The sequence below is a fragment of the Cupressus sempervirens genome, chromosome 3, assembly GCF_028749045.1.
Source record: "Cupressus sempervirens isolate cs-2001-9-10 chromosome 3, ASM2874904v1, whole genome shotgun sequence".
Taxonomy (NCBI): Eukaryota; Viridiplantae; Streptophyta; class Pinopsida; order Cupressales; family Cupressaceae; genus Cupressus; species Cupressus sempervirens.
Window position 1 is genome coordinate 976,748,661 of NC_143120.1, and position 12,532 is coordinate 976,761,192.

Consider the following 12,532-nt stretch of genomic DNA (forward strand, 5'->3'; position numbering starts at 1 on the left):
TATGTTTTTGTTCTGGCCTTTAAATTTTCAGAGTTCCCTTTTTGCATGTATTTGGAAATGCACACGAGCTACAATCACATGGTCTATATGGTGGGAACACAATAAGCATATTTTTAGGAATACACCTTATCTTGAGGTTGTCACGAAGGGTATTGTATTGGCTATATTAGAGTTGGTTAATAATTATGTTAGAAACACCGAGTGTGCATACACATTCTCACAATGGGACAATTCACTTTTAAAATCATGGAAATACATTGCACTCCCTCCTTTTTGTGCATCCTCAACTAGTAGTAAGGTTACTGATGTTTCTTGAGTTGATACTATTTGGCATCCACCAAATAGGGAATTCATGAAGATTAACTTTAATGGACCTTATCGGGTAATCTTGGAAATATCCGGTGTTGGAGTTTGTAATAACCCTAATAGGTTATAACTTCTTCAAACACCAAAAATCTTTATACTTCAGTGGTTTGACATTTCGTCAAACACTTTGCAAGCAAGCTCTGATACCACTGTAATAACCCTCCTCAAATCTGCTCTCAAAAAATGCTGATGAAGGCTCAAGGAATTTCATCAAACAATTCACATGCAAGGGATGTATGACTGATATAGTATTTCAGCTGGCTTTAAATGACTCTTTTTACAATTTTGCATCAATGAGAATCTTGTGCTAGAAGACTATAATGGACTACACAATGACCGAACATGAGTGTGCTACTAATTTTGACAATATTCAGTGCATATATATGATCTAAGCATGAGAAATGAACACCTACAGCCAACTGGCATTTTTACAAACAATTGGTATGCAAACTAACTCGCTAATAAATAATGATATTAAATTGCTTAAATGACACCAACAACTATTATCTTCTTAATTGCAATGAAAAAATACAATGCTCATGAAATATGGCCAAGATTTTGGCATTTGCATGGATTACAAAATGATAATGCTGGTATAATGCACACTTACAGCTGAAACTTATAACACCCTAAAAAAACAATACTAATAAAGGAACCTCGTTGTAGATGGCTGTAATAATTTTCTTCAATGCTGCCCCTTTTGTTTTGCTTTTCCGATTTGCTTTTTCAAACTGCTTTTTCGGGTTGCTTTTTTGGTTCCGTTTTTTCGGACTGCTTTTTCGGCCTGCTTTTTCGGTTCCGCTTTTTCGGGCTGCTTTTTCATATCTTCTTTTTTCAGACTGCTACCCTATTGAATCTCAAGACCATATCTTTCAATGGTGTCAAGATTTTCAGCTTGAAGGGATTGCGTCCTTCAAACTATTGAGACATGATCTCCAGAAAATTTCCCAATTTCTTTGATTTTCCCAAGCATACTAAAAAGAAGCTCTTCCCTTTCTTTTATAATGTTCTCACAAGAGTTCAATCCTTCGTTTTCTCAATGTGGGATAAAACATCACTCCCTTTATGTAACTTATGTCTCCAATGTGTTATAAAATAAAGGGGACTCTTTTAATTTAAATATTTCCCACAAACTATAGTCTATGCATTAATAAAGTTAAATATTTAAATTTAACTTTACAAAATAGCTTTATCAATGCATAACAAATCTTATCAATGATAAACAAGTCCTCTTGCCGATTTTAAACAATTAACATCGACATACCACTGCCACTGGATGTCCGACCATATCCAAGATGACTTACTATAAATAGTAAGTATGCCCAAAGTTGCCTCAAAACCCCTCAAAAAGACCTGCAACTGAAACTAACTAGGCCAAATAGCCTCTAAGCCCCTTTAATGTCCTGGTCAGCCTATGGGACCATGGGGAAATAGGCTAACAACAACATCATGCTATGAATGCTAAAAAGGGGACATTACAGAGTTTGCTTCATAGATCATCAAGGTAAGATGGAAGCTTTCAAATTTGCCTTCATCCTTTCAGGCACACACAACTTGGCTGAGGCACACGCTTTACTCTCGGGGCTTGTTCTAGCCAAACATATGGATATCACTAAGATACACATAGAGGGTGACTCAAATCTTATCATCTCATCTTGTATCCATAGAACTTCTTCAAACTGGAAAATTCCTCATATTTTAAAGAAAGCTTGAAATATCATGGATTCTTTAATGGATTTCATTATGTCAAATATGCTCCGAGAGGAAAATAAGGTTGCAAACATTCTTGCTAATTTTGGCTGTGACAAGTAGGAAATTGACTACTTTGAACAAGATCTTAGGTTATCAGATTTTCCTAATCTACAAAACAAGTGTTGTATGACCAATCTAAAATTCAAGGTTCTGTGGTATGATTTTTATGCAACTTAAATTTGTCTACCACATTATATATGCTGACCAACAGCGGGGCTTTTAATTACATGGTGAAAATTTAGGCTCAAAAAGTGATAATAAATTCATATGACAAGGTGGCATTTTTTTTAATGTTGTGACACACGACCCACATCAATCATTGGGCAATACACATTTCATATTGCGTGACATAAAAATACAGATATGTGAATTATTATCTTTTTAATCATTGTGATGATAGGCCAAAAATCATCCATCTTGGCACTTGTGTGGATTGAACTTTGCATGATAATTTTTTCATCTTATTGCTGATAACTGAGGTCACATGATGTTTTGGCGGGCACCAGTTTATAACCGAATGATAAAGTTTTGGGTTTTCTCACGTATGAGCTTTTATTTCCTCTTTTAGTTTTCAGTGAAGTTTGTCACCTCACAGATTTCATATATTTGACATATCTTCAATCAGTAGGAAGCTGCTTTGGTAGTAATATTTATGATATGCATGACGACTCATTTTTATTCTTAGCTTGCGCCATTTTTTTGTTCATCTTTTTGCCCTGTTTCATTTGTGGATTGTGCTTGGTATCCATAGTTTCTTAACAGTATGGATTATGCTCCAAGATTCTACCAAATCTTCATTCTGATGAATAGGTGGGAGAGGCCTTTTGATGCGTTCTTGCCCGATGACATGCTCAACATTGTGTTTAAATTGGATTGCCTGCACTGTGTAAGAAGTATCCAGAACATATTGGCTAATGAAATCGTTTCACCATGGGAAAATAACATCTTCCCCTCTCAGCTCCTATCGGTCTTTTTGTCAAATGTCATAGATTTTTTGCAAATCTTGAAGGAAACCCGAAGACTTGGTTCGTAAAACACTTTGGGTGGGCTTAGTTTCAAAGGAACAAATTATGGGTTCTCTGCAACAATACGATTTTTGGGTTGGGTCAACCTTGGTTGGGGGTGCATTACCACATGAATCCATGAAAGATAACAATGAGTACTATGACATTACGGATGGAATTAGGGCATCACTACATCTTGGACACATTTGTCCTTTCTGCAATGTTGCACACAGAGTTTGTGGGGTTGTTCGGTCATATATTCTCAGTAAGATTTTCAATAGGGTTCATATTATTCTTGCCATTTAGGGTCATGAGCATCATGTCTTGGTTAATGTTGCCAATGACCCTTGGTTGCCATTGCCACAAACGAGCCAGGAGGAGATTCATTGGCCAAGATTCATGGAGCCTTTGGCTCAATTGGACTTCAATCATGTTCCTGGTTCTTCAATTATCCCATTTTCTCCTTCCACTTCAGTGGCTTGGCATTCACCCGTGGAGTATTGTGACATGGTAGATACCATCGTGGAGTTTTTTTGTTCTTTGTCTCTCGTTGACAATTTGGAGCATGCTCTCATTGCTTCTCATAGTGATGTCGAATCTCATGCTTCACCCATGGAAGAAGAATAATAGTTTTGTACTTCCAATTTTGTCAACCACGGTGGGTTTTGGTTCCTTCTGGCAGATTTTGGAGATGGGGCAATGGGCCACACAACAAATTTGTTGTCTTGCATTTTGTCACCACAAATTGTAGGTAGCACTACGCAACTTTTTCAACTTATTTTCGTTTTGATTAGTTCATCATTTAATTGGCCGACATTGATCAACCAATTAAGCCCAATTGATATAATGATTCCATTTAATGAAGGTTGTCATTAAGTCCTTTTAGTTTTTTTTTTTGTTGAGCCTATGCTTGATTTTTGAAGCCTTCGAAGTCCTTTTTCTTGTTTAAGTGTGTTTGTTTGCTTTTAGTCTTTTGGTTTTGCTCAAATCATTGCTTTCGGTTTTCCCTTCAATTCGGTCAATCTTAGGGCTTAATCAAACATGGCAATCAGAAGATATGACCAAAAGTGCCCAAAAGGTGGACTCTCTAGATGCAATTGCATGATTTAAAAAAACTCATGTTATATTTTCATGTTGACATTCACTTTTTGAAAAATATTACATAAGTTCACTTTATGTTATGTTTTTAAGTTACTTTATGACTTGAATTTATGGTATGTTTTTGTTTTATTGTTTGCTTTCTGTTTTGTTTTTCTCTTTTGAGAAAGCTAAGATTCTTTCCCAAGAATCCAAGAGTGTTCTTCACCATTTCACTTCCCACCTTTTCATGCAAGTGCATCACACCATTTCATATTCCACCAACACATGCCAAAGCACATTGCATCTATCAATATATTCAAATACATCCATTCACATTTACATGTATTCTCATTCTCCATCCGCATTTACATGTGACTACCTCCATACCCACTTACATGTAATTCCATACTCTGAACCTAATTTCATGTTTACATCAAGTCATGACTACATGTGAATCACTTTACATGTAATTGCATCCGAAGAATCTGACTTTGGTAGAAGGTCACTCTTTAAACACCAAAGTCGCCATTTGCACACATCCATATGCATCCCAACTTGCATTCTTGGCCATACCCACAAAAGCCCATATTTGCCTACATGCAATCCATCTTTGATTATCGAGGTGAACGTAGTGGCATGAAATACAAGAACTCTGGATCGTGTGATCATTTGGGATTGCATTATGAAGTACAAAGCCTTTGTTGACAATCTATTGGATTGATTGATTCAGAATCATTATACTCAACTTTTTCTTTAAGTGTTTTTATGTTTATAGTTGGAGAGAACGAGTTGCATGAAATTATGTAATTGCATGTAATTCGATTGCATATCCTTATGACATGCAATCCAATAATTTCTCTAACCTAGTTTAATCAGGTCAAAGTTGGTTGAGTTGCTCCCACATTTTACTCCACTTTTTTCTCAACTCCTTTGCCTATATAAAGGAGTGCCCTCTCATTGTGAAAGTCATCTTTTGTTGTATGCAAGAAAACTCTGCCAAACTTGTGCAAGCATAACTTTGATTGTGTAGCACCAATTTGGGAGAAAAGTGAATAAAAGAAGCAATTGGATTCGAAGCTTTGACTATAATTTGTGCCTATTGTCTTTGATTCATGTTACTATTGTGTGTTTAATCATAGATCATAGCGAGTTAAGAAGCAATTGGAGCCAAAACTTTGACTAGGAATGGTTGTGGTAATGCATATATTAGAAGCTTTGACTATAGCTTGTATTGTCGTCTCAATTCACAAAAATAGTTAGAATTCCCTACTTCTGGAAGTCTTTACACCCCAATAGTAGAGGTTATTCTCGTATAATAGGTTAAAAGAGGACTTAGAGCCAAACTGGTATGCTTTCAACTAGCCTTTGAGTTAGTGTTGGTTTATCGGTATCATCATTTCCAACTATTGTATAGAAGTGTAGTTAGAGATTTTATCTTGCCCATTACTTGTTTTGCAGGTAAGTGGATTTTTTTTTGAAAGTTAAGAGAAAAGAACATTAGTACACCCTTTCAAAATCTCTCAACTTCTTGCTTACCTTGAGTTGATATAAGGAACGGTGAGAAGGGGGAGCCTTCCCTTTAATGTAGGAGAGACTTGGTCTTAGACGCTATGGTTGGTATACCTATTTTGCAATTGGATTTGAACAAATTGTCGGTTGCAAAATATCCACCCAACAAAAGCCATCCTTCGGTTGTTCTGTAGTTTGCCACTGTGTTTCAGCTGTTGACCTATCTGTACTCTGTGCCAGTTTTGGGAAAGCTAAGTTATTTATCTGCATAATCCGATCATTGTGTTTGATATGTTTTTCCACCATGATTACATTTGGGTTAGTTGGATTCTTAGGAGGCATATTTGGCTCGTGGCCATTGCATATTTCTATATGTCTCCTGTAATGTTTTGTATCTGAAAATATTTTGGCTTAGGGTTATTGCATTTGACAATGAGCATGGGTCAATGTGTTTTTGGCTATATATTGTTAAAGTCTGGTAAATTGACCTTGATCACAATATGTTAGAGAGGTGGTTATTTTCCCCTATTATACATGTGTATTGCATGCCACTTTATACATCACAGTTTTGTGACAATGAACAATACTTTTAAACGGTTTGTATAACATGTTTCTTCTCATGACATTTTGTGAGCAAGCTATTGTGAATTACCCGAAATTATAAGGGTTAATTTTGCACTCACATGTTATGCCTCTTCATATTTCTCTTTTGTAAACGGTAATAATTGGAGGTTTTTCTTGCTGGTTCTTTTGTCCACGAGCCTTTGAACCAGTGTTATTTTATCCTTATATATATTATATGTGGCTTGCCAATTTTTCCTTTTATATATATATATATATATATATATATTGTTATAAAACACTTAAATTTTTTTTTTTGAGTGCAAAATATATTAAACATGTGTTTGAATGAACAAGTGAAGGAGGGATAGGAAGAGTATTGATGGGGAGACTTTATCTTGAGGGGAGGTTGAATCTAAATGAAACAAGCGGAAGGAATCTAGGAGCTAGTTGAGTCAATTTAAGAGTATTTTGACTCAGTTAAGAGCTTTTAGTGCAGTATTGAAGAGTTTTCATGATGGAGGATGATGTAGCTTGGCTTCGGCATCAAGCACAAGACTTTTGGAGGAGTTTGAGAGCCTAGTTTTTAGGCTTCTTTGTTGCATCCAACCTAGTTGGTTGGAGGAAATTTTGTGCTTAATTAGTTTGGTAACTCATTTTAGGGACTTCTTATGCAGATTTGTACTTAGTGAGTTATGTTGAGTCCTCCAACACTTTTGTGCATTTTTTTTGTAACTCTTTGGACATGATAATATAGTGACAGCTTTTCGAGACTAGTTCTTAAGTTATCTTGCCTTTTCATTACTCTGTTTTAGTGTGCATTAGGTGATTTGATAGAAATTGCTAGTGAATATTTTACTTGTGATTTTCATCTCACTCAGTACCTTTTGCAGAGAAACACAAAACTTGCTGATTGTAACTTGTGTTTTAGGTGTAGGGTGTTTAAGGTGTGAAATTTTATTTTCTCCTAAAGGTCCAGTACCGGAACCTTCTTATAAAATATTTATGCAAGCAGGTGTAGGATTGAGTTGTGCAAATCTTGAACTCGGTTTTGTTTCAACCAAAATTGGTGTATTTGTGTTTTCATGATCTCTTCAAACTTTGGTCCATCATCATAGGTTTTAGATTTCAATTATGTTTTCCTTTTCCTATAGGAATCGGCCTAGAACCTAGAGATTCACTCCAAACTTGGGAAACCCACTACCCGGGAGTGTTTCCATGTTTCTCCAAAAAGTTAAGTTCTGAGGACTTATAGGGTGCATTTTTAGAGCTAACAGTTACATCATCCTCCACAATTTGCACGTACTTCATTGCATAATGGAGGATGATCCACTTTTGGTGGACATTTGATTCCACTTTGTATGGGCTATGCCTATAACTTATGTACTCCTTATCATCGTCTCTTATTGCCTTACCTATTTATATAAGCAGGCATAATGTACATTTTTATTATGTCCATTATCAATAATATTATTCTTGCCTCTTAATGCAATTGTCTTACCATTCTCGTGTGGAAGTTATCTTGGTCTTTCATTTGATCTCAGGGCTGTTGTAGAGTTGCCTTAAACTCTAACACAATCATTTTCTCTCAAAAAATCAAAAAATAAAAATAAAAATCATTAAGCACAAAAAACACCAAAAGGAAAACCAATAAATCATAGTTCTGGAAAAAAGAATCTGGACTTAATCATAAAACTCAGAATTCGCAAAAAGTGCAGATCCAGGGGTGTAATTTACAGGAGATACCTGGTTATCCTTGAGATAGTCAAGAGATGTCTTAGATATACCCAACTATTCTGGGGATGACCAGGCATCCCCAAGCATTTCCTAGAAGAGGTATATTGAAGGACAGGTTTTGGGAAGTCTGGAAGTTAGGGGATCCGATAAGGGGACATCCCCTAATGTCTTGTTGTCCCTAAAATGCCAATGGGGGGTGGGGACTTGAGCTCTAGGGCTGGGGAGGCAGTCCTATGTAACACAAGAAAATCAGTTTTATTTTCTTTATTACAAGAAGCCCCCTGAGAATCAAGGAATACCCAAGTGTCCCTAGGAGGTCAGGAAACGAGTTTCGCTACAGCTAGGTTGGACCCTGTTTTATTCCAAAAAGAGATTACAACCATTGTTCAACCCCGTTTTATTCCAATCCTCATATTGCCTGAAACAAATCTAAGTACTTGCTTGCTTTCTCTTGAGAAATGTGATGATTTCCTAGACTTAAATAATGCCATTTTTAGTTTTTTAACCAAAGTTGCATGGCACTGTAAGCTAGTTTTTGATGTTTGATGTTTGATGGATACTGTTTCACAATATTGAGATAACTGTGATACTGTTGCATGCTGTTAAAAGAAACTGTTTTTCACAAAATTATTGAGAAAACTGTGATACCTTACTCAAACATGCTTTTTTAATTTCTTGCAGGATCAATATGACTCATTTTCAAGTAAGATACAGTTTCTCTCACGGTCATAATAGCAATAAAAGAATATTGAAATATCAAACTTCCATTGAAAATTATTGAAGCTTAAAAGTTCTCAGCATGGAGTGTTGTGCAAATCCTTTCAGAAATATTTCTCTCTACTTTACAAAGATGATTTTTTGATTTATCTGTTTTCTGTATGCAGATAATTGCACCATATCATCCATCTCTGCTAAGAGGAGCCTCATGTCCAACATGGTTGAAAATGTGACCTCATATCAGAGAAATGTGAATGATGGCATATCAGTGAACTTGAGGAAGCCAAATATAATCGGGTCACAAACTGAAAGTGGCTGTGCTTCTCGCTCAAAGATGTCAGCCTACTCAACAAAGGAAAAGATGAAAGTATCTAGCAAACCATTAACAACTTGGTGTGAGAACAAAGAAAACCATGCTGCACCTTTGAAACATCGAATGCAAGCTCCATCTTTGGGGCCAAGTGATGTAAGATTCCATGGGAAATTTGGTGATGAAATTATAAATACTAGGGACAGGACTAAGCTAGGTGGTGTATTATATCCAAAGAATGTTGCAAGCGGATGGACACAAGCAGGAGCAGAAGCAGCAAGGGAACCATTACCCAAACAGGGAAGGAAGGAACTATTAAACTTGGTACAAGAAGCACGGCAGAATTCTCAGCAACAGGCATCGTCACTTTCTGTTTGTTCACGGAAACGAGTTGCTGCACCTCAACGGAGATTGGAAACAGATGCTGTGAATAAATTGCATGTCTCACAGATTCCATTGAATTCAAATCCTCAAACATTTTCCAAGGGGTTGAATGCGTTTCCAAATAACACAGGTGTAGTAGTCAGTCTGGATAATGTGGTCATCTTTTCAGCAGTGATATGTTTTATTTTGGGGAATCTTAAACTTCTTGGTTTATAAACATAGGATTCAAATGATCTGCAGGGTGTTTCTTAATATTTTAAAGCATTCTACAGTAAATTTTATGTCAAAAAGAAAAAATATGTCTTATTGTTTTGTTAATCTATTTCATTTTTATCTCCCATCCTGAGAAAATTATAAAGAATAACAATCTTCTTAGCTAGACCAAACTTAATAATCAGTTTTGAAAGTCATTTTCTTAATGAGAAATAATTTGTCTGGGAAGGTGAATTTAATTATGATGCATTTAAAGTTCATTGATTTCCTAGGAGTCTGTTTAATGGATTATGTAATTTCTTACATGGGCCAAAAGCTGATGTCACACACAGGCCAGGTAGCACCCATCCAAAATAGGAGATCCCATACCTAATAGCTATCAGTGTGGAAATAGTTCTCATAGGACAGTTATCTGTTCTGCACAGGTAGTTCCTTCATAGTTGAACTCAGGAAACTCTTACCATGATAACTGTGCTCAAGTTTATTCACATAAACAGTTTTCTTTAAATATACAGGAGTGCGAGTTCTATTTTGTACAGATGTTTTTGAATGAGTTATTCCAGACAACTAGTTTTAGCATTGAAGTTGAGTGTCATTAATTCACAGAGATTTAAATCTCTGCTATTGATAACCAGGTATCCAAAAAGGTAAAAGAGATGGTCCTTGTGTGGGAACAAAAGGCTATCGAGCTCCAGAGGTAGTTGTCACATTGTTTTCTTTCATGAAAGTTATATTATTTTTGTGTACCTGATGTGATCGTAATGTTTGGAAGTGTATTCTTGTTTCTCATTTACATATTTGGTACTCTGCATACAGGTATTACTGAGATCGTTACTTCAGGGTCCAAAGCTTGATATCTGGTCAGCTGGAGTTACATTGTTGAATCTTGTTGTTGGCAAAGCACCATTTCCTGCCAGTAGCACTGACCAGTACGTAGTCAGATCATTTTCCTCTTGCAGCTATCTCATATATTGAACTTACTGAATATCAGATATTGAAAAGGACATCCATTATATAGCCCGATCTTGGTCCAAGATATGTTTGATCAAGGAGAAATAATAGTCTCTCTTTATTGAAACTATTTAAATTCAGTGTAGGCAAAGGACCATACAGTTTATGAAGTACCTTTCCTAGTCCAAGGCCATTCAAAACCTGTTATGTAATATGACTAATGGTGCCTGTAGAAAACCTGATGTTTTTGTGCATAGGAAATAAGCAATAACATGCAAGAAGTTGCCAGTTGCTTGAATTGGTATTGTAGAGTAACAGTTGGTTTATTTAGATTTTCTTACCTAATTAATAATTTGAACTCATGGAAATGTAGAGCTATAAAAGACATTGCCAATATGCGGGGATTTGAAGATATTTGGGAGCTCGCCAAGCTTCATGATCGGCCGCAATCTTTGCCACAGGTGCGTATCAGTAGATTTTTCTTTTCCAGTTTGCATATTCTGCTATTGATAGATATGAAGGGAGCTTTTCTATCAGTAGTTGCAAGACACCTTTATCTGCTGCTCCAAATTCTTGTTAACGATGACAATACCAAGAAAGAGAAAAGCTCATGCAACCAGACTTACATGGTAATTTGTATTAGTCCTTGGCAGTAGGACTAGTGTAGAGAGTGCTATATCTCTTAAGCCAGAGGCGAAACCAAATGGTACAAACTATGTAATGACATCTTTAAAGTTGGTGGCTTATGCAGGGCCTACATTCAGTTCAATTTGAACGTATGACAATACAAGAATGGTGCAAAAAGAATACCAAGAGACCAGAGATATTTGAATTCATTCCTATGTCACTATTTGATCTTATTGATAAATGTCTGTGTGTGAATCCCCAGCGAAGGATAGATGCAGATGAAGCTCTTAAGCATGACTTTTTTGGTACATGCCGCGAAGAATATGAGCAGAAGGGAGCATCAAAGGAATAAGTATCTCTGAAGCGTATGTGAAGCGATGGTCTTCATCGCTAGAGCCAAATATCATCTGTATCATTCAATTGTCCTATGAATTTGGCTTGATAAGATTGCCATTGTAGGAGGCATATTCAGACTTGTGATTGCCTGTTAGAGGCTAGTCTTCAAAGCCTTGTTATTTTCCCTTAATATTTCTAGGAAAAACATAGGCTCATTCTTTTAGGCTTAACTGAGAAGAACATTGCTTTTTGTAAACAGTCTAAGTGATACTAACCAAGGCTTTGATCATGTATCATATTGTACCATATGTGAATAGATTGAAATTTTAGCTAGGTCTTCTAATTGAGATATATATGAAAAACAATCTCTCTATATAAAACCAAGAATGACCTTTTTTCATCAATGATCTGAATGGCGATCTAAATTCATGCACTCTTTTCTTTCTTTGCAAGGTTACTTCCTTCTAGAACCAAATTTGTAGTTGCAATTGTGCAAATACAATTTTCAGAGTTTGTCAATGGGTGTGAATAACTGTAACTTTGTTGGATTGCCCTCTTTTCCTTGTTTGGAGACTTCATTTTCCCCTTAAGTTTTTAGGTTGTAATAATTTAAAATGTTAATATGTTGGTTTGTGCAAAAAAAGTGCAACAATTTTATTTTTCAATCTATTTTTTTTTGGAGGCGAGCTACCAACCAGCGAAGGACACCATTTAAATGATTTAAGAATTTGATACGGGCCCACTCGTGCTTGAAACCTCTTTGGCTTAGAACCAAGGACTAAGGGGCATCCACGCTGTCAAAATCACTCGAGGCACGATCTCGACCTAATCCCTTATGGTGTCAGAGCCTTGATCTCAACAAGACTTGATCCTTGGTGGGCTCTTTGTGAGCCATTCAACTTCACCAGTAAACCAAGGGTGCAAGTGGTGAATATGTTATGGTTTATATCTACAATACATGTTACCAAAGATGTTTTTATAGATT

At 36.2% G+C, this 12,532-nt stretch overlaps 1 protein-coding gene across 1 annotated transcript in view; it reads left to right on the forward strand.

The window, feature by feature from the left end:
- LOC149570019 (uncharacterized) overlaps nucleotides 1-11,890 on the forward strand; it is a 114,229-nt gene extending 102,339 nt beyond the window's left edge. The window contains exons 13-18 of the mRNA XM_089822680.1: nucleotides 8,691-8,712; nucleotides 8,894-9,550; nucleotides 10,269-10,330; nucleotides 10,450-10,562; nucleotides 10,958-11,045; nucleotides 11,336-11,890. Of these exons, the coding sequence (XP_089678806.1) occupies nucleotides 8,691-8,712; nucleotides 8,894-9,550; nucleotides 10,269-10,330; nucleotides 10,450-10,562; nucleotides 10,958-11,045; nucleotides 11,336-11,563 (1,170 nt within the window). The 3' untranslated portion in view covers nucleotides 11,564-11,890. The remainder of the gene's footprint in view (nucleotides 1-8,690; nucleotides 8,713-8,893; nucleotides 9,551-10,268; nucleotides 10,331-10,449; nucleotides 10,563-10,957; nucleotides 11,046-11,335) is intronic.
- Nucleotides 11,891-12,532: the final 642 nt, after the last annotated feature.